This window comes from Pogoniulus pusillus, chromosome 2 (genome assembly GCF_015220805.1).
Source record: "Pogoniulus pusillus isolate bPogPus1 chromosome 2, bPogPus1.pri, whole genome shotgun sequence".
In the NCBI taxonomy this organism is placed as follows: domain Eukaryota; kingdom Metazoa; phylum Chordata; class Aves; order Piciformes; family Lybiidae; genus Pogoniulus; species Pogoniulus pusillus.
In genome coordinates, this window is record NC_087265.1 from 1,679,909 (window position 1) to 1,707,755 (window position 27,847).

General features: G+C 44.6%; 1 protein-coding gene across 1 annotated transcript in view; it reads left to right on the forward strand.

Moving 5' to 3' along the window:
- The first annotated feature begins 326 nt into the window (after positions 1-326).
- Positions 327-27,847, forward strand: part of ARHGAP15 (Rho GTPase activating protein 15) — a 409,331-nt gene continuing 381,810 nt past the window's right edge. The window contains exon 1 of the mRNA XM_064154561.1: positions 327-500. Within this exon, the coding sequence (XP_064010631.1) occupies positions 336-500 (165 nt within the window). The 5' untranslated portion in view covers positions 327-335. The remainder of the gene's footprint in view (positions 501-27,847) is intronic.

Below are 27,847 nucleotides of genomic sequence, written 5' to 3' on the forward strand. Positions count from 1 at the left end.
AGACAAAGTGTAGTGGCTGCCAGCTGGACGGGGCAGAGGCTTGCAGGGAGATTATGCCCTAGAGGAGAATGGCTTTGGAGATAAGGATAATCTTTTACACAAACTAACTCTTCCAAGGCAGTTTGGATGGGTGAATGATAAGGACAATAACAACACTACAGACTGACACAGCTGATAGTTCTCCTGATGTTCAAAGATGATCAAGATCTTTCCAGCAGGATAACTCAGCTTCTTTCCCTGACACCGGTGGCATAGAGCTGGCGTTGGTATGTTTCTGTAGGAGGATCTCTAGACTGATTCTCTTATTTTATGTTCTTCAGGTCAACCCAGGAACCATGGAAAAGTCTACAGCTTCTTCTGCAGCCTCTGAAAAGCCTAATCCTTCCCACCACAGTACGGGGGCTGTTCAAATGAGGATCAAAAATGCCAACAGTCACCATGACAGGCTGAGCCAAAGCAAATCTATGATTCTGTCCGAGAACCTGAAAGTCACTGAGCCTGTAAGTAACTCCTCATGTTTTAATGAGTGCTCCACTTACTTTAAAACAACTACAGTCAGCTTCAGCGTGATCACCCTTTGCAAGGAGGGCTTTCATGACACTGCTGCATTTCCTTTTGGATTTTGGCTAAGGATTGGGATAAGGATTTTCCTTCAGTGAAAAGACAGGATTTGGCTTTGGTGGCTGAGGTCATTTTAACTCTCAAGTGTTTCAGTACTGAAATGTGTCTGCTGAAGAAAATAGTACTGAGAGTATCGGATGTATACCATGATGTATCAGGAACAGTGTGGCCAGCAGGATAAGGGAGGTTCTTCTGCCCCTGTACTCAGCACTGGTCAGGCCACACCTTGAGTGCTGTGTCCAGTTCTGGGCCACTCTAGTCAAGAGAGATGTTGAGATGTTGGAAGGTGTCCAGAGCAGGGCAGCAAGGCTGGGGAGGGGCCTGGAGCACAGCCCTGTGAGGAGAGTCTGAGGGAGCTGGGGGTGTGCAGCCTGCAGAACAGGAGGCTCAGGGCAGAGCTCATTGCTGTCTGCAGCTACCTGAAGGGAGGCTGTAGCCAGGTGGGGTTGGGCTCTGCTGCCAGGCAGCCAGCAACAGAACAAGGGGACAGAGTGTCAAGTTGTGCCAGGGCAGGTCTAGGCTGGATGTTGGGAGGAAGTTGTTGGCAGAGAGAGTGATTGGCATTGGAAAGGGCTGCTCAGGGAGGTGGTGGAGTCACTGTGCCTGGAGATGTTGAGGCCAAGCCTGGCTGGGGCACTTAGTGCCATGGTCTGATGTTGGGGAACACGTTGGGTGGAGCGCTATGGGAAGATGACTCTTTGTTCACCAATATGGTTAGATGGTCAAATCCCCTTTATTTCCGTGATACAGTGACTTATATGCATTCTAGCAAGAGGCGTGCTCAGCTTAAGATTGGTTACAGTCAGAGGGTCCAGAGTTACATGTAAGGTGTGCATAGGTTAACTTATCACAACATTTTAAGGGTCAGCCTTCCAGACCACCCACTCCAGCCCCCTTGGTTATCTAGTCTCTGCCCACTGCAGCTGTGTGTGGGGTGCTCGGTTGTTTACATCTCGGTTTCCTGGCCTCGCTGGGAACCAAGGACGTTCTCAGCGCCAGTTACCCATGTTTATGACTTTATGTCCTCGACTGGTGAGAAATTCTTCCACAATCTGGTTGATTGGCTAGGGCTGGGTGCTAGGCTGGGCTGGATGAGCTTGGAGGTCTCTTCCAGCCTGGTTGACTCTAGATTTCTCCAAAAAGCAAGCCTTAATGGCAGACAAAAGAAGTGGACATGACAATTCTGTGCATGAAGGACAATTTTGTCTGCAACAGAAAGATGTCTTGCTGTAAGAATGGATTGAGAGCAAAAAATGAGGCACTGAAGTCACCTCACTCTTTTAGTAGTTTTCAGAGTGGAAAGAGTTGAGTCATTTTTTTATCCATTACCTTTTTTTTCTGAGGGGAGAATTAAATAGTTGGTGCTGAACTCAATTGGCAGTTGCATCCCTGCCCCTGTACTCCTTCTGAGCTCCTAAACAAACTGATTGGTATGAGTCTCCCCTGGTTAATTTTCTTCCATAATGGTGGCAACTTGCAGCTGAGGCCATATGATGTTACAAAATTATTTATGCAGTGTTAGCCACTTTTTGGACTCCAGATCCATTATGTTCTCCGAGAATGCAAATGAGGGAGAAAACTCTGTTAGCTGGAGACAGAGTCCCAGGTCTCAGTCACTTCTCATGAGCATGCCAGCCATTAATTTCTTGTTTTCTGGAGGTAATGGCTTCCTATGAAATATTCAGCTTTCTAACAAAGTTATTAATGGAGGAAGCCTACAGCCACAGCTGTATTTTCTTCAGTTTTCCCTTGAAGTTCCAACTCAACATTCAGCCTCGGTTAGAAAGGCATTATTTGTATTTATTCCTCTCCCTGGCTCAGCTTCACCTTGGATTTCTGGAGAGAAAGCTCTGCTTAGATCTCAGCTGCTGGGGAGACACACATTTGCCTTCCACTTACACGATGTGGTTTGCCTCAGACACTCTGGTAGGCGTTTCCTCCTTTTTATCCGAGGTGAAATGTTGCTCCATTACCAACCTGAGCCAGCGCTTCCAGCAATTGACTGGGAATGCTTTAATGTATTGTCAGGAAGGACTGTACCTTTGAAAAAGTTGAAAAGTTAAGTATATTTAATGATGCCTAACATATTTTATTGGCTGTGTTTAACAAAAGGCACTAGGCTGCAGTTGTTTTTGACAAGCATGAAAACATCACAGCGTGAGGCTGCAAAAGGAATTATGTAGAGAAATTACAAGTGATCCATCTCTCAATGAATTATCCACCTCAATAGCCTGCAGAACTCAGCTACCAATTAACACCTACTTTATTACATGTTGGGATGTACTTAATAACTTTCATGTGTTTATGCACTATTACCTTGACTGATGCCTCTTGTACAATTAGGCATAATTGGCATATCAATATGCAAAAGTTAAAAGGATTAACCCTCTTAAAACTAATGAGCATTTCTGTATCCAGCTGCTAAATGAGACAAAATTAGCATTTTTCACTTTTGGGCAGGATTTTATCATGCAGTTTCTCATTGTTGATATTACCTTGTTACATAACTTTAGTTTGGGGGATAGTGTGTCTGGTCTGTTTACGGAGCAAGGGCTCTAAAAAGTTAGCTGAGAGACGGCTATCCGCGGATGCCTTCCAGTAACCGGAGCAGGTACAATCTCTGTGCGCTGCTGAGAGCTGAGAAGTTGCTTTGTGTGGCGTTTGTTTAGTGGCTAATTACAGAAAAGTGGGATTTTACTGAGGATATGTCATTTACCCAAGCAAACTTGGCTCCCACATAATAGATTGAAAGCTTGCCATGCGACTCGATTCCCTTTCTCTTTCAATCCTTTTCCTCTCCCTCTCTCTCTCTTTTATTTTTTTTGGGTTTTTCCTTCCATGCAGAATTTTCTGACTAGATATTGACAGACTGAAAGTGTCGTTGCTGCATTGGCTTAAATAAGCCTCTTAAAGTTGTTTGCTAACACTCAGACTCAAAGCAAAATTCCTCGGGATCCAAAGGTTTTCAAATCCGCACTTCCAACGCGGCCAGACGCAAGTGGAAAGGACCAGGGAAATATCAGCTCTGTGTGTGCGTGTGTCAGTGCATGCTGACATGTCTGCATCTATGCCTGTGACTTGTGAGGGGCCTAGGGAGGGTGGAGTAGCCTGTGTCTGCCCAAGTGTCCTGGAAAAGCAGAGTCCAACTGATGTACACACACACATGCATATAAAATACATAGTGCATGTAATGTTGGTTTACAACTCGTGACACACATCTCCAGTGCCCTTCCACACACAACCCTCACGGTTTGCATTTAAAGGCACACAGATCCCTGCTGAAGGATGCATATTACCAGCACTATAAGCAAAGCTAATCCTTTTTGAGCTGAAATCTGACTCAGCCTGTGACTTGTGAGGGTTTTGAGGAGGATGGAGTAGCCTGTGTCTGTCCAGGAAAAGCAGGGTCTAACTGATGTACATACACACACATTATGTATATATGTAAAGATAGGTAGCTGTAGCTATGGATATATAGACATATTGAATTAATTTGAATTTAATCTTGGTTTACAGTTCGTGACACACATCTCCAGTGCACTTCCATACACATCCTTCACTGTTTGCATTTAAGGCACACAGATGCCTGCTTAAAGATGCATATTACCAGTACTGTAGGAGAAGCTAATTATTTTTGAGCTGAAATCTAACTCAGACTGTGACTTGTGAGGGTTTTGAGGAGGGGTGGAGTAGCCTATATCTGTCCAGGAAGAGCAGGGTCTAACTGATGTGTACACACACACACACATTATATATATGTAGAGAGAGAGAGAGAGAAATATAGATGTATAGATATATTGAATTTAATCTTGGTTTACAATTCACACATCTCCAGTGCCCTTCTACACACAACCTTCACTTTTTGCATTTAAAGGCACACAGATCCCTGCTTAAAGATGCATATTACCAGTACCATAAGCAAAGCTAATTATTTTTGAGATTAAATCAAACTCAGCCTGTGGCCTGTGAGGGTTTTGGGGAGGGTGGAGTAGCCTATGTCTGCCCAGGTGTCCTGGAAAAGCAGAGTCCAACTGATGTACACCAACACGCACACACACACACATATATAGTGCATTTAATGTTGGTTTACAGCTCGTGACACACACCTCCAGTGCACTTCCATACACATCCTTCACTTTTTTGCATTTAAAGGCACACAGATCCCTGCTTAAAGATGCATATTACCAATACTGTAAGAAAAGCTAATTATTTTTGAGCTGAAATCTAACTCAGCCTCTGAGTTGTGAGGGTTCTGGGGAGGGTGGAGTAGCCTATGTTTGTCCAGCTGTCCTGGAAAAGCAGAGTCCAGCTGATGTACACACACACACATTAGATCTAGGTATATAAATATATAGACACAGATATATAGAAATGTTGAATTTAATCTTAGCTTACAATTCGTGACACACATCTCCAGTGCACTTCCACACACAACCTCCACGGTTTGCATTTAAAGGCACACAGATCCCTGCTGAAGGATGCATGTAACCAGTACTATAAGCAAAGCTAATCCTTTTTGAGCTGAAATCTAAAGGAAGAAGAAAAAAAAAAAAGAAAAAGGATGAATCTTGATTTTTTTTTTCCTATTGGAAATCTTCTGTTTTCAACAATCTGCCTCCGTTTATGTGATGGATATCACCTACCAGCTATCCACTGATGGTATTTGCTTTCTCTTTTATACCAACTGAATATTTTTGTCTTCCCATCACAGAGATTTTTCTCCTCCAAAACTAGGAACAGCTGAACAAGGGACTCCATGCTACCACCCATATTTGCTGTATGCACTTCATGCCTCTTTAATAAATGGGTCAAATCCTTTTTTTGCTCAACTTATGCAAAATCTCCCAACTTCAGTGGATTAAGGCAATCAGCATTTGGCACATTCTGCACAGTCAGTAGGAATCTATGCTTCTAGAACATATTTGGGGTGTAAAAAGGAAAAAAAAAAAGGAAGAAGAATACTTTGGATAATAGCAAGCAACAACTAGGCACAAAAGTAGAAAGCTGCCTGGTGATTTATAGAGAAGAAGACACATCATTTTCTCCAAGGGATTAGTTGTGTTCTCAAGCATTTGCTGTGATGCTTGTAAGCACACCTGGGGCTATGCTGCTGAAGGTGGACAGATTATATTCCACAGTGTGACAAAGAGGGATGTGCATCACACATCAACGAGGCCATATGCACTTGTGCATTTCAGAGGGGTGAAGAGGCAAATATGGAGCACACAAGCTAACTGATGCAAAAGCTGAATGTGGGTTCTTGTAGGGGGTTGTGGTGTTTGTTTTGAGAGAGAAGCTGGAGCTTTGTGCAAAGGTGAAAAGTGATATTAATGTAGAGCTTGAAGAGCACGAATCACAAGGCTGGACGCAGACCGTGCTAAGCAAGGGCTGCGTCTGTGCTTAATGCTGGTGTCTGAACCAGCAACGTAAATGAGTCTTTGCTATTCTCGTCTGTGCATTTTGCTTCATTCAAAACATCTTCAAACAATGACAGGTCTTTTTTTTTCTCTTCTTTTTTTTTTTTAATTGGTATCTATATGAAGAATTAGAACCTATTTAGTCATACCAAAACATTAATGCATTAGAGCTTCTCCTGACGAGGTATAACAAACTGTTGGGTTTATTTATCCCCCTAATATGCTATCAGGGAAAGGGGAAGCAATCTTCTTTTGTTTCTTGCTCCTGCGCTGGTAGAACACTTGCCAAAGTTATGGCTAGCCAAAAAGACAGAAATAAAACTGCTAAAAATATAAAGCCTTCTGTTTAGCAGAGTTTGTGAGCCGCGTTCTGAAATGGCAGGGCTGGGGCATGTTTACTTCAAATCAAGCTTATAGTCAAGTTTGAGGCTTTGTTTGTAGAGATTGTCCCGCAGTAGATCCTGATATTTAATTAAAATGACACTAAATCACGTTGAATTGATAAGAGTTGGCATCTCAAACAAAGGTAATTGCCCGTATTGGTTTTTGTACAAAAATAGAGCTGCTTGGAAAATGTGCAGCCAACACAGACTGTCAACTCCATTTATAGATCAATATGTGAAAACCATTGATCAGGCAGGCATGTGTAACACTAACACTTTGCATCTATTTGTTGGGGTGTATAGTTTTTTTTATCCCATGCTAAGGCTTACAGGATTATAGGCTTCCAAAATATTTTGACTTCCTCTTAAATATGTTATCTGTTTCGTGTTAATTGCAAGACAGTCTCCAGCCCTCTCGTGGAATCTTTTTCAGTGTCATTGCTGGGGGTAGTTTGAGCTGCAAAAGGATTATTTCCATCTCTGAGCCATCATCAGAGCTTTGCTTACAGTAGAGTTTACTTAGGGGAAAGTTTTTGAGTTTTCCTTTTTTTCTTTCCTCACTTTTTTCTTTTTTTTTTTCTTTTTTTTCCCCTTTTTCCTCAGTTTCCTGAGTTTTTCCTCAGGAAGAAAAAAAAACAAACCCAAACAAATCTTGACAATACATTTCTGAAGGCAGAAAACCTTCTCGCGTCGTAGTTGTGTACATTTGAAGCAGAAGGGGGAAATACTCTCTTCGTTGTGCTCTAACAGTGTCTGCCCAGCCTTTAATCTCTGCCATACGCTGGACCATTAGAGCTGCATCGACTTTTATAGCTCTGAGGAGGTTTCTGTGCTCCCTCCAAGGTGCTGCACAGATCATACAGTACTGGGATGCATGTAGAAAAGGAGATGAGCTTCCTCCCGCAGATGTGCTGTTGATAAATGCAAGCTTACACCTGTTTTGCTCCAGATGTTTCAGGATAGGTAGGAAGCAGTGAGACCATAGCCACAGTCTAGTTTTACTTCTTGGCCGCAGATACTGTCAGAAAAAATAAAATCTGTTGAGTAATATTAGTCATTCTCCTTTCTGGGGCAGGAAAATGAGAAATGAAGTGTGTCATATGTCCCCTTGCTGTACTCAGACTGGTTTTGTGCCTTCGAAGCCTGGATCTGCTCTCTGGTGTGCGCCGTGCTTGCAGACTGCCTCCTTCAGCCCTTGACTCCAGTTTTTAAGCCGTTTCAAGCTCATGTCCCTTGTTCCCCACCTGAGGAGCTGCTCTAGCTCTGGGGTCTGCTCATCCTGCACTGTGCATTGCTCCCCTACATACTCGTGTATGTCCTACATACCATAAACTCCTTTGACTTAGAGGCTGAAAGCAGAATATTAATGGATCTGAGTATTCTAAGGTTCGACTGACCTTCAAGAAGGGATTTTTCTCAATGGAGAAATGCAAATTGCCTCCCAGTCCTTTTTCAGGATCAGCATTTGGCTTGCAGGTGTATTTTCTTTTCCTGAAGATATTTCCCCCCCCCATTTATTTTCTTTTTCTTCTACACAGTCTGTGAGAAGATGTTTTTGGGTTATTTGCATCATAATGTTTCAACTGAAATAATCTGGTCTTAAAAAGGGAGCGAATTTTATTGTTAAACTCCCCAGTCATTTCTCCCTCCAAATATTCTGACTGTACCATTTCAGCTGCATGGCTTTGACAGGCAGCAGCATGATAAGATCATGGGGGGGAAGAGAGAAATAACCAGCACCTAGTTCTTCTTAAAAGCAAGGATAAATTCATTTCAGCTCTATTAAGGGAGTGGTGAATGTAACTGGTTTGGGTTCCTTGTTAAGCCAAAGTGAAGTTCAGACATTACATGGGCTGGAATTGCTGATTTTGACTTTTACTCAGTATGACAGAATGGTAGGAGAAAAAAAAAGGTTCAAAAACCTCCAGGTTTCCCCCCCCTCCCCCCCTTGCAATCTTACATTATCTCACGCTGTGAAAATCTTTACTCTATTTACCAAGCACAAATTAGCCTTGCCAAAGGTTCTGAAAGTTTGCTACTTCAGCTTAGATCCTCCAACTTCAAAGAGAGAGATGCAACTCTACAAATTAGTCTATGTGCTCTGCCATGGCTATTTTCACTTGAACTTAGCTAAATTCGTGTATAATTTAGTGCCGATTGAACACTGCCACAAACGTAGAGGGGGTACACATTTTAAAGTTAGCCCTCTGATTACTAATTTGAATAAAGGGAAGAAGAAAAAAGCCCCACCAAAAAAAAAAAAAGCAAAAAGAAAAGAACCCCCTCTAACCTTGTTAGCATCTGGACTTATTTTCATAATAACAACCCCTTCAGAACCTACAAAGTAATGAATAATTGACAACAAATGAAATGTTTTGATAGTTGTCGGCACAAAGCATGTTTAATGTTTTGTGTTGCTTCCTAGCTAATTATGTAGATGACACATTTGTCAGACCTTGACTGCCATTAGAAACGTGTTTCCAGAGGGGAGAAAAACAGGCTATTCATAGAGTAATTAACTAGAATGCTCAATGACCTGTGAGAGATTCAAATGGCTGCCAGTTCAGACATTGTTTTGTTACAGAAGCAGAGGGGTAATTAAAATTCCAAATTACAGTGCTATGATGAAGCATTTGTTTGTTGACAGTATACTCTTACTCTACTTTGTTAATTCTTTTTTAAATTGCTTCTAATCCATTTTATAGCTTCAGGAGCTCCGTCTTTGAATTTACTGACAACTAATATCATGGCAAATTGTCCTTTGGTGGAGCGCTGCGGGCTTGGCAGTCGCACGGGCGCACAAGGTGGGTGGGTGGGTGGGAGGGAGTCCCTGCGCCTTCCCTGCGCTGCCATCGAGCGCGGCTTACCGCGGCGCGTCCTGCGCGGGGATGTGCGCAGCATCCCGCGGTAGGGAGGGCGTCTGCTTAGGGGAAGAGGGGGTTCAGACCAAGCAATAATCATCAGACAAATTCAGACAAATTGAGGAAGGTGTGCTCAGACGTTAAGGGGAAAAGCCCCTGCGCGGGGTGGGGCGAGGAGGACCCCGCGTTAGGCGAAGTGCTTCGGGACGCCGAGGTGTGCTGGGTGAGGGAGAGCTGGAGGACGATGGTGTGCGTGGAGGGAGCAGGCTGGAAACGTGAGGACTGGGCGAGGCTGTGATCTCCCAAGGCTCCACCGTGTCTTTGCCAACGCCCTTTGCAGGCAGTAATGGAGGTGACAGGGTAAGACGTCGCTCCCCCTGTACATGGGAGCCCTTTGCAAGTCCCAAGTGTTAAAGTTCTGGAAACAATGAATTAAACGCAAGCCCGAGTGGAATATTCCTTTACTTTGCCAAAAGTGAGACTGGGGTTTTGTTAAGGAGATCTGACAGAAGTAACATGGTGCTTGATGCAGGAGAGCTGACAGCGGCATGGAGTGAGCGCTGATTATCCTGAAGACACTGTCAGCTGGGATTGATTTCCACTTTCTCCGTTTATGTAACGGTTCCTGTAATACAGCTGACCCCAAATCACGTTACCTTGTCATCTCTCGGCATGGATCAAGAGGAGATGAGCTGAAAATAGCTAGGCACTGACCTTGAACTTGCCAGAAAAGTGCGGAGTGACAGGGGGGGATGCTGACAAAGGCGCGGGCGGCTGCTCTGCGGCAGCGGCAGCACAAGGGGGCAGAGCAGCACTAGAGATGCCAGGTGGAGCAGCTGATGCCACGCAAGCACAAGGCGCTGCCAAATGGTTCTCTTTCTCTCTTTCTCTCTTTCTCTCTTTCTCTCTTTCTCTCTTTCTCTCTTTCTCTCTTTCTCTCTTTCTCTCTTTCTCTCTTTCTCTCTTTCTCTCTTTCTCTCTTTCTCTCTCTCTTTCTCTCTTTCTCTCTTTCTCTCTCTCTTTCTCTCTTTCTCTCTTTCTCTCTTTCTTTCGCTCTTTCGCTCTCGCTCTTTCTTTCTCTCTTTCTCTCTTTCTCTCTTTTGCTCTTTCTCTCTTTCGCTCTTTCTTTTTCTCTTTCTCTCTTTCGCTCTTTCTGTCTCTCTCTCTCTCTCTTTCTCTCTCTTTCTTTTTCTCCTTTAAAAAGTTGTAGCCAGGTGGGAATGGGCTCTTCTCTCATGTAACCAGCAACAGAACAAGGGGACACAGTTTCAAGCTGTGCCAGGGCAGGTTCAGGCTGGATGTTAGGAGGAAGTTGTTGTCAGAGAGAGTGATTGGCATTGGAATGGGCTGCCCAGGGAGGTGGTGGAGTCGCCGTGCCTGGAGGTGTTGAAGCAAAGCCTGGCTGGGGCACTTAGTGCCATGGTCTGGTTGATTGGCCAGGGCTGGGTGCTAGGTTGGACTGGATGAGCTTGGAGATCTCTTCCAACCTGGCTGATTCTATGATTTTACTGTGATGTATAGAATGCCAGTACCATTTCTTGGCCACATCACATAAGGTGTGAGGTCTTTATGTACATACAGGTGCAGACTGTAGTTGCTGTGTCTTAGTGGTAAGTGGTGACTGGAGCTGTGTAAGCAGCAAGGGTTTAGAAGGGAAAAGGGAAAAAACCAAAGGACACATTCTCCTCCTTCCTTTTTCCTGTCAAAAATGAATTGTAAGAAGTCCAAGTGTTTCTGTCCTTTGCCTCAGCTTGTTCAAAGCCAATCGTGGGGTTGGACCAAATGCTTGTAGCTCAGAATGTGCTTGTCCCAAAACTTGGCCAAGGCATCTGAGCAGATTAGGAAAACCTAGACGTGAGGTTTAGCTAATCAGAACCCCCTGGAAAGTATTAATGTTGTGATGTAGAATCTAATTCCAACTGCAATGATCTCAGTGCTTTTGTATCACCATTATTTCATAGTCCATCCCACGCATCCTTGTGTTTTTTTGCCTAGTAGGAGGTTCCAGCTCAACACATGGGAGAACTTTACTGTAAGGGTCCTAGAGCACTGGCACAGGCTCCCCAGAGAGGCTGTAGAGTCTCCTTCTCTGGAGCCTTTCAGGGCCTGTCTGGATGTGTTCCTGTGTGACCTCAGCTAGATTGTATTGTCCTGCTCTGGCAGGGGGGGTTGGACTCAATGATCTGTTTGATCCCTGACATCCTGTGATCCTGTGAACTTATTTCCACATTTCTTCTGAAAGTGCCTCTCAGGCTTCTAATTTTTATTCTGTAAACAGTGGCACTCAGCTGTGCAGACATGTTAGAATCATAGAATCATTAAGGTTGGAAAAGACCTCTAAGGTCAAGTCCAAGCATCAGCCCAACACCACCCTGCCTGCTAGACCATGTCCCAAAATATTGTAATGACACTGAAGCTACTACCCTGATGCTGCAAGTCCCAACGTGCTATAAACCTGCATCTCTTTACTTGAGGAGTGAGGCAGCAACAGGTCATGATGGTAGAATCATAGAATCAGTCAGGGTTGGAAGGGATCACAAGGAGCAGCCAGTTCCAACCCCCTGCCATGCCCAGGGACACTCTACCCTAGAGCAGGCTGCACACAGCCTCAGCCAGCCTGGCCTTAAACACCTCCAGGGATGGGCCTCAACCACCTCCCTGGGCAACCCCTTCCAGGCTCTCACCACCTTCATGCTGAGGAACTTCTTCCTCACATCCACTCTGAATCTATCCATTTCCAGCTTTGTTCCGTTCCCCGCAGTCCTATCACTACCTGGCAGCCTAAGAAGTCCCTCCCCAGCTTTCTTGTAACCCCCTTAAGATACTGCAAGGCCACAATAATGTTACCTGGGAGCCTTCTCCTTTCCAGACCAAACAGCCCCAACTCTCTCAGTCTCTTCTCACGCTTGTGGCCCTTCTCTGGACACCTTCCAGCACCTTCATATCCCTCTTATGATAGGGGCTCCAGAACTGGATGCAGTTCTCTTCTCTCTCTGTTGGAGGGAGGAGATTCTATATATGTGGTGTTTCGTAGAGTAGAATCTTAGAATGGTCTGGGTTGGAAGGGACCTCCCAAGGTGATCTAGTCCAGCCCCCTCTGCAGTAAGCAGGGGCATCCTCTGCTAGATCAGGCTGCCCCATTTCACTTGGCTTCTGTGAAAGTCTGCTGCTCTATTTGCTTATTGCAACCAAGTGGAGAAGGAGATGGACTGAAACTTGCCATGCTTCCCTTGATCCCAGCTGGGATGTTGGCCTGCCAAGAGATTTTGGAGTACTTTCTGTTGTTTCTCCACTTGTAAAATGGGACTACAGGTGATGCATATCTCCTGTGAGCACATCTGCCTCGGAGCCAGACCGACTGTTAGGTTTCAGTCATGCTCATTACATAGATAATTTCATTCTCATCCTATTAACTCTATTAATTGAAACAGAATCATTCCACAATTATGTTAGTGTAACTGAGGAGGGAAACTCGGCCCCAGGTCCTGTACCTTTTCCTTATCTGTATTCTCTGGGCTTAAGTGGTGTGCTGTTTGTCTTCAGGAAGTCTTGTTTGGCTTCCTCGTTCCCCACTTCTGTTGCCTTGATTCCATACCCATGTGCTTTTAGCAGCATTAGGTCTCCCTCACGGTTTGCACTCTCTGCTTCAAAATAAGATAAACTAGAAAAAAGAGATGTTTAGGAGTATGTTTTAGAAGAGTCTCTGGCAATATGTGTCAGAGCACGCCGTGACAAGGAACATAAGCTGTGGAATTCTCTTCCTTTCACACCATCTTTATTAAGTGCTGAATTCCAGCTAAACTGTGGCATCTAACAGGCTTCCTTGCAACATGCCATCAGCTCTGAAATATGTAGGTACTGAAACTGAGATGATATCAAACTTCCCACAGCTAGTCTTGGGCACCTGACCTGCAGAGCTTCCCACAGGGGGAAAGCAAGCTCCATTTCTTTGCATTTCCAATGAGAAGGGACATGTGTCTCCTTGCATTCAGCTGCATGGCATCACACCATGTGACACAAAGTGACCCAATGCAACATGACAGCAGAGGTAAAAAATCTGAGGGGTTTTTTGTGTGTTTGATTACTGCAGTGAAATAATTGCACTCAAGACACAAGGAGATGGGGATGAAGTTCTTTTGTGCATGCCCTAAAAACATGTGCTGGTGCACAGTGCATGGACAGGCTTGCTGAATGTTGTTTAATGCACTGAGAAGAGGTTTTTAATACAGACATTGCAGTGTCCTTGTTAGGCAGTGTGCCTATTCTTAGACAAATAGTTGACAGCAGCATTCTCCTGCCCTAAATCAGATCAGATTCCTTTTGAAGTCAGCCTTGTCTTTTATTATTTCTTTTTCCTTCCCAGGATCTGATCCAGCCATGGTAATATTTCATTTTCTGGAAACAGGTCTTGCTCAGCTGTGGTTTTGTGTCTCTGGCTGTGCATGCAGGCACATGCAGCCATGGTAAGACTGCAGCAACCTTCTCCTTTGAAGGATCCAAAGATCATAGAATTATAGAGTCAACCAGGTTGGAAGAGACCTCCAAGCTCACCCAGCCCAACCTAGCACCCAGCCCTGGCCAATCAACCAGACCATGGCACTAAGTGCCCCAGCCAGGCTTTTCTTCAGCACCTCCAGGCACGGCGACTCCAGCACCTCCCTGGGCAGCCCATTCCAATGCCAATCACTCTCTCTGCCAACAACTTCCTCCTAACATCCAGCCTAGACCTCCCCTGGCACAGCTTGAGACTGTGTCCCCTTGTTCTGTTGCTGGTTGCCTGGCAGCAGAGCCCAACCCCACCTGGCTACAGCCTCCCTTCAGGTAGTTGTAGACAGCAATGAGCTCTGCCCTGAGCCTCCTCTTCTGCAGGCTGCACACCCCCAGCTCCCTCAGCCTCTCCTCACAGGGCTGTGCTCCAGGCCCCTCCCCAGCCTTGCTGCCCTTCTCTGGGCACCTTCCAGCACCTCAATGTCTCTCTTGACTTGAGTGGCCCAGAACTGGACACAGCACTCAAGGTGTGGCCTGAGCAGTGCTGAGCACAGGGGCAGAATAACCTCCCTTGTGCTGCTGGCCACACTGCTCCTGAGCCAGGCCAAGATGCCTTTGGCTCTCCTGGCCAAGACTGCACACCTGGAGAGAAAGGAAGAGTTTTAGTTTTCAGTAGGCAGCCTCTTGGAAAAATATGCAGTGTTTTTTCTCCTCCTTGTGTGTCAGAGACCAATGCTACAAATTCATGTTTGTTACTGGAAGATAGGACTGAATATTCCCAAACTTTGGAAACAGCTCTGCTTTGCTTTTCCTCATTATTGACTATTTGAACTGCCATACATTCTGACAGCTACGGTAACAAGTTGTGTTTTAGAGCACAAGCCAAAAACCCAGCTGAAAAATGTGCTATCCTCTCTAATCTCTGAATCTTCCTCCCTTTTTGGAATCACATTTGAAAGACTGTGAAATACACCATCTCATTTTCCTTTGCTTTTCCCCTCCCCACCCCCCCACCCCCTCCCAGAGCTATGCAAGAAAGATTGCTTGCCTGAATATTTCATCCATGCCCAGATCCGAAGTGCTGCAGCTGTGATGAGCGAATCTGTTCTCATGGCATCTCTAGCCCCAAGGCAGGTAGAAAACCCAGACAGGCATCCAAACTTTCGTGTTTGCTTGGACCAAACCTGGGTTTTGGACCACCTGAGCTTCACATAAGCATTTCTGTCATCTTTAAGAGCTTGACTGTGGTCCTGAAGTCAGTCTCTTGTCTCATTACACAGCCACCCCCCAGCGTTTAAAAATTAAAGTGCCAGGTGCCAACTCTTCCCAGCAGTTGGCTACTTCAACTTTGAGCTTTCCATTTTTTATCAGCAAATGACAAACTGAAAGTTCAGTGTTCCCAGTTTAGATCTTTCTCAAAATGAAAGTGTAAATCTGAAGTGGCCACCTGTAAGCACTAAAACCTGAAGAGCTTTGGACACAGTAAAACAAATAGTTTAAAGCAAACCTGCAAATGGCTTGTGTCAGGTTTTAAGAACTTTGCACTGAAGAGCCAGAATTTGTGTTCTAGCAGTTTCAAGCTTGATTTTCTTTTCTTTGCAGGGTGATCTTTCTTTTGCTTTGAATCTAGCAACTGAGGGGCTGGGGAAAGGAATGATAGGACTGTCAATAAAGAAGGACTGTTGAAGAACAGTTTATTCACAGTTTATGGCAGGATGAGGAGGAATGGGTTTGAACTGGCAGAGGGGAGATTGAAACTGGATGTTAGGAAGAAGTTCTTTGCAGTGAGGGTGGTGAGGCACTGGCAGAGGTTGCTCTGCATGGCAGGACTGCCTTTTCCACGGCCCTAACCTGTATGATTCATGCAGAGAGAGGTCACAGGTGGGGACTCTGACCTTTTGGCCACCAGAAAACCAGTGAAGAGATGAAAGGAAATGCAGTCTGAAGCTGCATGATGCCCACAGCATCACAGAATAGTTCTGCCTGGAAAAGACCTGCAGGATCACCAAGTCTAACTGTAAAGCTGGCACTGCCAGGTCACCACCAAACCATGTCCCTCAGCACCACATCTACACAGCTTTTAAATCCTCCAGGAGTGGGGACTCCACCATTGCCCCTAGCAGCCTGTTCCAGGGCTTGACAACCTTTCTGTCACAAAATTCTTCCTAAAACTCAACCCTGGTGCAAGCTAAGGCCATTTTCTCTTGGACTGCTGCATGCTCCTTGGGAGAAGAGATTGATCCTCACCTTGCTACAACCTAGAATCATAGAAGGTGTTAGGTTGGAAGGCACCTCAAAGCTCATCCAGTTCCAACCCCCCAGCATAGGCAGGGACACCTCCCACTACAGCAGGTCACTCAAGACCTCATCCAACCTGGCCCTGAACACCTCCAGGGAGGTTGTGGAGGACAGAAGCTGATCAGAGATCACATTCTGTGCTTCTGTCCTCCACAACCTCCCTGGGCAACCTGTGTCAGTGTCCCACCACCCTCACCATAAAGTCTTTCTTCCTAACATCCAGTTTCAATCTCCCCTCTGCCAGTTTAAACCCATTCCTGCTTGTCCTGTCATCCACTTCTAAGAGTAAGTGTGGAACCAGCAACCTCAACCAAATCTCACCAGCCTGGGCAATGCTTGGGGTTGTGGGCTGGTGTCTGCGAAAAGCACGTAGCAAGCAGGGAGGCAAGGGATTTGGAGGGAGGTGGGATGAAGAAAGGAGGGGAAGAAATCAATCTCCTACAGCTGAGAGGAGCTAAGGCCCTTGGCTGGAGGAAGGGGGGTGCTCTTGGTCTACAGGGCTGGTGCTTTGTTGCCAGCCTGGGCAAAAGTTCCTCCTGTGTTGTGTGGTGTGTCAGAAAGCTTTGCAGCGTGGGGCTCAGGTAGGCGTGCAGAAAATCTTCAGTTGCTTTGATTTGGCTGAAAGTCCTAATTCTTGTGGCCTAGAGACTAAATCTGATGGAGCAGGTCCAGAGGAGGGCAATAAAGCTGGAGAAAGGCCTGGAGAATAAATCTGATGAGGAGCGACTGAGGGAGCTGGGAATGGTTAATGTGAAACAGGAGGCTGAGAGGAGATCTCACTGTTGTATGCTGCTACTTGAAGGGACTTTGTGGAGAGGCTGCTGCTGGGCTCTGCTCACAGGGAACTGGAGACAGAAGAAGGAGGAATGGCCTCAGGCTGAGGCTGGGGAGGTTTAGACTGGACATTAAGAAAAAGTTTTTCATGGAGTGGTCAGGGAGTGGAATGAGCTGCCCAGGGAGGTGGTGGAGTCACCCAGCCTGGCTGTGTTTAAGGGTGGTTTGGATGTGGTGCTTGAGGATATGGTTTAAGGTGAATCTTGTAGAGTAGGGTTCTAGGTTGGACTTGGTGCTCCTGAGGGCCTTTGCCAACCTGCATGTGTCTGTGACTGATTCTGTATGATCTTCCCAATGAGCTGAACAAGAAAGGGAGCCTCAGTGTGTAGCCTGGGCACACTGCACGCCTGTGCACCACCAGTTCCTTAAAAGCTGCCATGATTCTCCAAGAATCTCTTTGGGGGGTTATTTTCTTTGCTTTATTTATTTGGGTTTATTTATTTTACTTTATTTTTGCTTTATTTTGTTTTATTTTATTTTATTTTATTTTATTTTATTTTATTTTATTTTATTTTATTTTATTTTATTTTATTTTATTTTACTTTACTTTATTTTATTTTATTTTATTTTATTTTATTTTACTTTATTTTACTTTATTTTACTTTATTTTATTTTATTTTATTTTATTTTATTTTATTTTATTTTATTTTATTTTATTTTATTTTATTTTATTTTATTTTATTCTGTTGTATTTGTTCTCCTCATCTAAAATTCCTTCTTGGTTTCATGGCAGATGAGCCTGATTACATGAAAGCTTACCTTTAAAATGCTTCCCCTTTATCAAACAGTTCCCTCACCTAGAAAATCCCAACGCAGCCACTGCTAATGTTTGATAAGATTTGTACCTGGGAGATTCTAAATTGCATTAATGCATAAAGGCAGCAATGCCAGGCTCCCTATTGTTACAGTTATTAAAGCTGTAACTGAAATGCTATCTTTCATATTGATCTTCAGCTAGCAGCTCTTATCCAGAAGCTTTGTTTCACATTAAAGACACTAATGATTGTCTCCACAAAATGAGCAGCTTAATAGTTAGAAAAAGTTAAATGGGGGGGGGGAGGAGAAAACAAAAAAGGAAAAGGAAAAAAAACCCAAAGCACCCAACTTTGATAGCCACCTTTGATAGCTCTTCATTCCAACATCTCTCCTAGCCACAAAGTGCAAGGCAAGCATTAATAGGCCTTTTAATAGAGTGACTTAAAAGAAATCAGTGGCATGGCTCACAGAGCCTCACTTCCAGCAGGCTCCAGCACTGAAACGTTTGCATGCCTTCAGAGAGGCTGTGAAATGCCTTCAGAGCAGCTCAGGTCCTGCCCCAGCCTCCTCTGGCATTGCTCAAAGGATCTTCCTGCAGTTTGCCTTGCTTTGGCTTGGCTTGGTGGGTTGAGTGGTTCGGTTTGGTTTGGTTTGGTTGCTTTGGGGTTTTTGTTGTGGGTTTTTTTTGCTTTTACAATTTTTTGGGGTGGTTTTGGTGGTATTTTGGGGTTTTTTTTTTGGGAGGAGGTTTGGGGTTTTGGTTTGGGGGTTTTGGGTTTTGGGGGGGGTTGTTTTTTAGGGTTTTTGGTTTGGGAGTTTTGGGTTTTGGGGGGGTTGTTTTTTAGGGTTTTTGGTTTGGGGGTTTTGGGTTTTGGGGGGGTTGTTTTTTAGGGTTTTTGGTTTGGGGGTTTTGGGTTTTGGGGGGGGTGGTTTTTTAGGGTTTTTTGTTTGGGGGTTTATGGTTTTTATTTTAATTTTTGTTGTTTGGTTTTGTTTGGTTTTGTTTGTGGTTTTCTTTAGTTTTGTTTCTTTTGATTTTTTCTTTTTTTTTTTTTTTACTGTGTTTGTTTTTTTTCCCTTGGTTTTTTTTTTTGTGTTTTTGTTTGTTATTTGGTTTTTGGGGGTTTGGGGGGGGTGTTTTTTAGGGTTTTTTGTTTGGGGTTTTGTGGTTTTTTTATTTTTGATTTTTGTTGGTTGGTTTTGTTTGATTTTTTATGTGTTTTTTTAATTTTGTTTATTTGGATTTTTTCTTTCTTTTTTTTTTTAACTGTGGTTTTTTCCCCTTTTTTGTGTTTTTGTTTGTTATTTGGTTTTGGGGGTTTTGTTCTTTGGGTTTTTTTGTTTGAGGTTTTTTTGGGGGGGGGTTGGTTGTTTTTCTGGTTGTTTTTTTTTGCTTTGTTTTCAGGAGCTGTTTTTTTGTTTGGGTTTTTTTTTGGGGGGGGTTTGGTTGTTTTTCTGGTTGGTTTTTTTTTTGCTTTGTTTTCAGGAGCTGTTTTTTTGTTTGTTTTTTTTTTTTTGCCAGTGTCTCACCACTCTCACTGTAAAGAATCCTTTTCCAACATCTACTTTGAGCGTCCCCTCTTCCATTACCCCTTGTGCTGTCATTACAAGGCCATTACAAGAAATTGATGTGCAACTTCTATGTTGTCTGAGCTCTGTGCTTGATATGTGACATGCTTCTATTTAGGGACTGATATCAAGAGGAAGAGTTTTCTTGGCTGACCAGCAGCCAACCCACAAATTGTTCTGTTTGCATAAACCAGGTCATATTTATAGTTCAAGCAAAGCCTGGATGGGGCACTTAGTGCCTTGGTCTAGTTGGCTGAACAGGACTGGGTGCTAGGTTGGACTGGATGAGCTTGGAGATCTCTTCTTACCTGCTTGATTCTCTGGTTCTATGGATGTGGCACTTAGTGCCATGGTCTAGTTGACTGAACAGGGCTGGGTGCTAGGTTGGACTGGATGAGCTCGGAGGTCTCTTCCAACCTGCTTGATTCTATGACAAGGTACCAACTTACTCTGCAGTGCTGTTAGCCAAATTCTCTTCCCACCTTAACAGCTCTAGGACTCTAGAAACTGTAGCTCAGCAGAGAGGAAACCCTGTGAGGTGGCTTTCCTTTGCTTCCTTTGATCCACTCTGGTCAATCTACCATGAGGATTAAGTCAAATCCTTCATACACTAAATGCTCTCCTAACAAATCATGGGGGCAAGGAAAGAGGGAAGAATAAGGAAAGAGAACGAGGGGGGAGGAACCCTTCACAAAACACCAGAAGAGAGTAAACTATGCAGAGATCTGCAGCCAGAAAACATTTCCCTCTGCCCTCAATACCACAGTAGCATTCAGCCCTTCTTTCTGCTGCTTTTTTCCCAGGCTCCAGCAGAAGAGCCTGGATTCAGCTAATGCAGGGACATGGTTTGGCCGCTTATTACTTATTACGATTTTAGTTCCAGGTTTCAAAAACAATTAGGGAAACTGCTTAATAGGAAAATGACTCTAATTACTTGTTAATTGAGGTTATCTGCTTCACATTATTCAAAACCTAAATCGTGTTGACACTTGTACCCAGATATGATTACTCAATAAACAGACTGAAAGTGCATCCTGAATGCACGCACCTCCAAAAATGAAAGAGGGGGAGGGGAAGGAGAGAGAGGGAAGGGATTTAATTTTTCAACTCTGGTTTGCTCAGCTGAAAGAGGGGAGAGGAAAAAAACCACACATACAAAACACCCACCATAATTTGCATTAAGCTCACTTGGAGCATCTTAGTTTGGAGCCATAAATTCTATGCTTCAAATAGTGAAGCTGAAAGGTGGAAGGCTTTCTGAAGCTCACAGGCAGTGTGTTCAGGTGAGGTTTGCACCCAGTGAGGGACAGGCTGGCACAGGGCGTGCTGGGACCTATGGAATGAATGATTTAGCTGATTTATCGAGTACCTGGATGTGAACAAAATCCTGGTGGTAGGAATTCTCCTAACAGTGTTTACTCTGGTGTTTGATTCTGGGCATCTGCAGAAAAAAGAGAAGTGCTTCTTCATGAAAAACAGACCCCTTTAGGGATAAGGAAGAAGGGTTGCTAAGGAAGGGTATGTTTTCTAGGGCGAGGTAATTCTGCAGTGTGACAGAATGACCCTACCACAGCCCTTTCTCCATACCCATTGTGTGCCCTGCAACCTCTGCTTTTTAACATGTTCTTATACATATATTAATTTAATACACATATATATTAATTTACAATTAATATGTAATCCCTATTTTTAAAAAGTCTAGTCCATAATTTCTAATTCATAACAATCAACCAAGTGGTTAATGACACCTAAAGACCTGTGTTCCATACAATAGGAATTTGTGCTTCCCAGCCATGTCCACATAAATCATAGAATCAGTCAGGATTGGAAGGGAACACAAGGATCATGCAGCTCCAACCCCCCCTGCTGCCATGGGCAGGGACACCCCACACTAGATCAGGTTGGCCAGAGCCTCATCCAGCCTGGCCTTAAACACCTCCAGGGATGAGGCTTCCACCACCTCCCTGGGCAACCCCTTCCAGGCTCTTACCACCCTCATGCTGAACAACTTCTTCCTAACATCCAGACTGAATCTACCCATTTCCAGCTTTGTTCATTCTCCCCACTCCTATGCCTAAAAAATCCCTCCCCAGCATTCTTTTAACCCCCTTAAGACACTGCAGGGCCACATGAAGGTCCCCTGGGAGCCTTCTCCTCTCCAGACTGAACAGCCCAAACTCCCTCAAGTCTCTCCTCATAGCAGAGCAGCTCCAGCCCTGTGCTCATCCTCATGGCCCTTCCCTGGACACCTTCCTGCTGCACCTCCCTGAGCAGCCTGTTCCAGGGATGGGTAGGATCAACTATTTTTAAGCATCAAGGTTTGGGTTTCTTCTTTAATTCTTAATTTATATTTTTTTCCAAATGTGGGTGTAAAGATCTTAATTTCCTTTAAAATCAAACACTTTTTTTCACTGTGAGTGTGACAGAGCACTGGAACAGCTGCCCCAGGGGGCTGTGCAGTCTCCCTCTCTGGAGATACTCAAAACCCACCTGGATGCATTCCTGTGTGATCTGGTACAGGAGACCCTGCTCTGGCAGGGAGGTTGGACTGGCTGAGCTTTGGAGGTCCCTTCCAGCCTCTGACATTCTGTGATTCTGTGAGATTACAACTGGGAAAAAAATGTTCATTACAGAAAAAAAAAGAAGGAAAGTTGCAAGGTAGCATTTTGGGTCAAAAGATATAAATAACCAACCTCATGGCAATTAAAAGATTTCACCTTGAAATTTCCCTGCTGGAAATGAGAGAAATGCTTTTGCTGGGACAGAGAAGCCTTGCTTTCAGCCCTGGGGTCCATTCCTCTGCCCTAGACTCAGGTCTATCAACTGCTGAAGCAAATTTGGAAGCACAACCCTCCCACAAGCCACAGTGGTCAGGAATGGAAACAGGGAGAGTGGGGAAATGGTGGGAGAGTGGAAAAAGTGAATTCCTCAGATAAAACGTGGCTGATTGCACATGGCACAGGATAATTTCTTAGTATGCAAACAGAACTCTTACACTTCTCATTTTTTGGACCTGTATTTTCCTTGGCTAAATACCTTTAAAGGCATTTTCTAGCCAAGTGCTGCCACTCTCTCCTGCTTCAGATTTTGCCAAGGAACAAGGGGAAGTTGCAAAGCCCACAAGGAGGGAAGTTTTAGAGCCATGTTTGTGCCCATTAATTTTCCTTTCTATGATATTTTCCCATTTTCACTCTGTTTGACATTGAGCCTGAGCTTTGTTCCTGACTCGTAGCCTATGGCAGTGGAGCGGGGAGATGAGACATCACGGAGATGTAGAGCACACATAAAAAGAGAAGATGTGTAAAAACTGAAATGACATGGCAGCTGAAGCAGCTTGTTGCTCAGCTTGGTTGCATGTTTGAGTGGAGAAAGCGAGGTAAATTGTGATATGTAAGAGAATAACACTCGACAGGGTGTATGGTTGTAAGGTATATGGATGCTCAATCATGTGGTGAGGCAGAAGGCTAAAGGACAAGCGCCTTCAGTAACTGCACAGGCTGTACAGATCCATATGACCTACAAAACAGAGGGTGTTAGGCTCAGAAAAATATCACTTACCAAGCATATGCAAGCAATTTTCAGAGAAGAAAAGTCCGTTTATGCCATCTGACTACTTCTTAATCTTTGGCTAATTATTAAGTGACTAAAGTTTAGGGGCAAAGCGCTCATTAGCGCACAGCTCTGAGCGCATCTGCACCATCAATAGATGAGTTCTCACAGTAGTGTGTATGCAGACAGCCATTTCCACTTCCCACTGGTTGTGCTTAAGCACCTATTAGAGTTACATGTGCCTTTATGCTAATCTCCCTGAGCATTTGCAGCAACCACAAGGTCTGTGCAGGGTAATTGATGATCGTCAAATCTGGAGTAGGATTTGGTTGGTTGTTGGTTTTTTAAGTCAGCTTCTATGTACTGAATTGTGGGTGCTGGAGTTGGGAAGAGAGTGACTCTTTGTGTACTGATACTGGACCACTTCAAGATCTTTATTTGGAGCATTGTTTCCATTTTGAAACTTCTAGAGTCAGCAGGAGCAGGGAGGTGATTGTCTCCTTGTGCTCAGCTTTGGGCAGGCCACACCTTGAGTATTGTCTTCAGTTTGGGGCACCACAATACAAGAGAGATGTGGAGGTGCTGGAGAAGGTCCAGAGGAGGGCAATGAAGCTGTGAAGGGCCTGGAGAATAAACCTGATGAGGAGCGACTGAGGGAGCTGGGACTCTCCAGACTAAGCAGCCCCAGAGCTCTCAGCCTTTCTTCACAGCAGAGATATTCAAGCCCCCAAATCGTCACAGCCTCTGTTGGACTCTCTCCAGCAGATCCCTGCCTCTCTTGAACTGAGGAGCCCAGAACGGGACACACCATTGCAGGTGTGGTCTCAGCAGGGCAGAGCAGAGGGGGTGGAGAACCTCCCTAGACCTGCTGAACACACCAGGATGCTCTTGTCCTTTTTGGCCACATTGCTGTCCCATGCAGAACTTGCTGCCCACTAGGACTGCAAGCTCCTTCTCCACAGAGCTGCTTTCCAGCAGTACTATTCCTAGTCTGCACTGCTGATGGAAATGTTGTTGCAGTGTTTAAGAATAAATAGTTATGATGATAATAATAATTATTATAATGATGATGATAATAATAATACTATTAATAATAGTTGTCAATCATCAGAGCTGAATTAAGAGAATTACAAACCCTCAACAAAAAGAGTTCACTGTTTTGACGCGAGCCTGGCGGAGCAAGGCAGCCCTATTTGGGAAGGGTAGTCAAAGATTGCAAGTCCCTTGGCTTAACAGTAGGTGACATCCTGATTAAATATTAGCTGTGTGCTCTATCAGTGGAGCACACGTTAAATGGATTAAGAACTGATTAATTTACACATTTTGGAAAGCAGTCCCTGGGGAATCATCATCAACTGGGTGAATGTTTCGAGTTGCTCTCCAGGGACTGCTACTAAGCTTGACACTAATCACTCTTTTTATCCGTGCTACAGAAGTAAATAGAACAGTTCTAATAACGGTTTTAAAGCAAGCAGAGATTGATGGACTGGCAAATAGGTCTGGGGAAAGGCACTGGTGGGGAGTGATCTGGATTGCTTCGTGGTTGGGAGAGCGTTTTAATGTATCCAGATAAATGTATGTATGTGAAACGCAGCCCAGGCTGCTCTGAGAGTTTGCTGCAAAACATAAAATCAAGGAATCATGGAATAGTTTGGGTTGGAAGGGACCTTAAAGATCATCTAGTTCCTACCCCCCTGCCATGGGTAGCTACACCTCCCAGGAGCCCAGGTTGCTCGTGGCGTCATCCAGCCTGGCCTTGAGCACCTTTGGTTGGGGTCATGCCAGTGATGTTGTGCTTGCTCGGCTTCCCATGGGGATCACTCTTAATCACTGACACAGCCTGCAGTTCCCCAGGACCTTTGGAAGTATCAATCACCTGAGGAGCAAACTAAAATCAAAAGCAGAAGCTGCCAACTCATTCCCCTCATTGGCCTGACCAATGCTCCTTCAGGAACATTGTTGGGCATCCTCCTTTAGGACACAATGCTAGTGGCTGGTGGCTCCTGGATGATTTCATATTCTGGCAGGTAAAGAGAGCTGTGTAAGCTCATAGCAGGAAGTTTTGGGGGCAGAAAGTTTGAGCTGAACCAGGGGTGTATGGTAATGAAGAAGGGAGACAGCAAAGGGTCATGTCTACCAGTGACACTGATGAGAAGGAAATCAGAACAGTTTCTATTAAAATGATGAAGAATATTCAAGGAAGAAGCAAAAAAATATATTGGAGGTGAGGAAAATTGTCTTGCTGTTGAAGGACCTACAGGCTTCAGCATGTTTAAATCATATGAAAGAAACTGAAAGGGAATTGATTTTCTACTTAGCTACATTAAGGGACAACGGTGGGCAACAAACTATCATTTAATGGAGCAGCAAAAGGCAGCATAGGCTGAAATGTCTGCAAGTTGGGAGCTCCCCAGAATAAAACCAGAGTTACAGTACATCTTGCTGGTGGGGAAACTATCAAGAGATTTAGTAAATTCATCACTTTTTCATGTTCTCAAATAAAAAAAGGACTCCTTCCAGGGAGATACCAAACAGAAGTTTCCTAGGCTAAGTCCAGCACAGTATGGATTAAGTATTGATAGCAATGATTCTATCAGTTGTGCCATCTTGAGTCCTCAGCCCTGCCAAGGGTGCAGAAGCAGAGACAGCAGTAGCAGGTGCTGCTGCAAAGCCTTCATGGCACTGGCAATGAAAGGCTTTGTCCTCCACCGCATCATGGATGTTCGGGACCTCTAATAATATTCATATCATTTGCTTTCTTGGGATGCATCTCTGCTTTGCTTCCCCTCTTCTCTTTCCCTGCTCTGCTTCCCCTCCTTCTCTCTTGCCCTGCTCTGATTCCTCTCCTTCTCTTTTTCCCTGCTCTGCTTCCCCTCCTTCTCTCTTGCTCTGCTCTGCAGTTTTTTCTCCCTATTCTTCTTTCCCCCTGTTTTGTTTTTTTAAGGTCTTCTTATTTTAATTTCTTTCTAACTGATGCTGCACTCAGTGTAAGAACTGCCTGTGCTCACATATTGAATGTCAGTGGGTAAACCTCTTGTTCTCTTGAAGATCTTCTGTTCTGTGTGAGGTAGGTGACTCCTTCATCAAACCAGAATGAGGAAAATGAAATCAGGGGCAATTTCCAGTCTGTCTAGACATTTCCAAACTTCCAAGCAGGATAATTCCATTTCTTCTTTTCTCCATCAGCTATATTAAGGTGATCTGGTTTGCTGTCAGTGCTACAGGAATCAAACCAGGAGATTCAGGGTGCTGGGGTCAGAAACAGGCACTTCCATCTCCTGTGCAGTGTCTCCAGCACATGGCCCAGGTTGGGGAGTGAGCACAAAGGGGAGTGCTGTGGTACTTGAAGTGTTCCTTGTCCATTGAAGGTAAACAGTGGAAGAGTTCTTCAGCAATATGGGCAACAGCATTTTGCAGCTGTAGTTTTCCCTTGGCCAAGACACAAATGGATGAGGCTTTTATTTATGTTTCCTTCTCATTCTCTTAAACCTGTGCAACACAGAGTCAAGTCAATCCAAATTTGAGGAACTAATTTTGTTGTTTCAAAAGCCCCAAACAAACTCTACCCTTCCTCTTCTAGTACTCTGACTGCATCAGCAGGTTTACTTTTTTTGTGTGAAAGTGCCAGGATATTGATTTTGGTATGAGAGAAGGCAAATTGCATGTGGAGAAGCCCAGAGCTGGGTAACAGTGTTAGCAATCACTGCTGTCCTACCTGGTTTGCAGTAAGGTTGCAATTAAACATAAAACTGAGAAATCTCAAAGGAGGAGTGGGGAAAAGTTAAACTTTTGAATATTTGCACAAGCCCTATCAGGAGAGGCTGAGGGAGCTGGGGGTGTGGCAGCCTGCAGAAGAGCAGGCTCAGGGCAGAGCTCATTGCTCTCTACAACTACCTGCAGGGAGGCTGTAGCCAGGTGGGGTTGGGCTCTGCTGCCAGGCACCCAGCAACAGAACAAGGGGACAGAGTCTCAAGTTGTGCCAGGGCAGGTCTAGGCTGGATGTTAGGAGGAAGTTTTTGCCAGGGAGGTCGTGGAGTCAATGTCCTTGGGGGTGTTGAAGCAAAGCCTGCCTGGGGCACTTAGTGCCATGGTCTGGTTGATTGGCTGGACAGGATGAGCTTGGAGGTGTCTTCCAACCTGGTTAATTCTATGGCTCTATTTTCATTCTTTCCCTGGCTGAATATTGTGATGTCAATGGGATAGGAAGGAGGCATCCTGCTAACTGACCTTTGCAAGGTCTCCCCTTTGCTTAAGCAGCTACTCGAAGTAGATCAGTTATTGTTTGGATTCCCTTGATTCTCTCATGTTAGTGTTCAGAAAAACACCTGGGAAAATCTGGTTGGAAACCTTGCTGCATTCTTTCTTCTGCTGCATGTGCATTTTGAGCAATGCTAATAAGCAGTGCTGACTTTTCTTAAAGAGATTACAGGTCCTGATGAATATGAAAGATTAATAAGTGCCAAGAAGGGTGGAAAAAACCCACCCCAGCTTGCTGAGGTTATTAGTGCAAAGGGCAGGGGGAGCAGGTGGCAAGTTCCATGGCCATCTAGATATTATCAATCTGACAGGTATCCAAGTGGTTCTGTATCCCAGTCTCTAATTTTCATCTCTGAATAGCTTTTAATAAGATTGAGCTCTGGGGTTGTCAGCTGTGACCTGTGTTAGGAGATATCCCTTCCAAGCAGGGTACAAATGTACTTTGTGAGAATTCCTGGGCTGGCACAAAGCAAAAGACTTCCCGTGGTAAAAGCCAGTGGTTTACCTCTGTGTTGACTGGAATCAGCAGCCTGAAAGTTAGAGAGGGATTTTATTTGTTTTTCCCCTTCAGATCCAAGGAGCTGAAGTGAGCTTGGAAGTTAGGGCAAAACAGTTTTCAGTCAGACGGTGACTGCTCATAGTGGTTATTTTCTTTTGGCTCGTGTTGCTTCTAAACCTAATTTCATTCTGGAGCCAGACTCTTTGGGCACTGCTCCTGTGAAACTTGGACACAAGGATTTGACAATATGTCCAGACCAAAGCAGATCAAGTAGTCACACATGAGTGACTCGGCGGAGCATGCTCAAAGACAAGA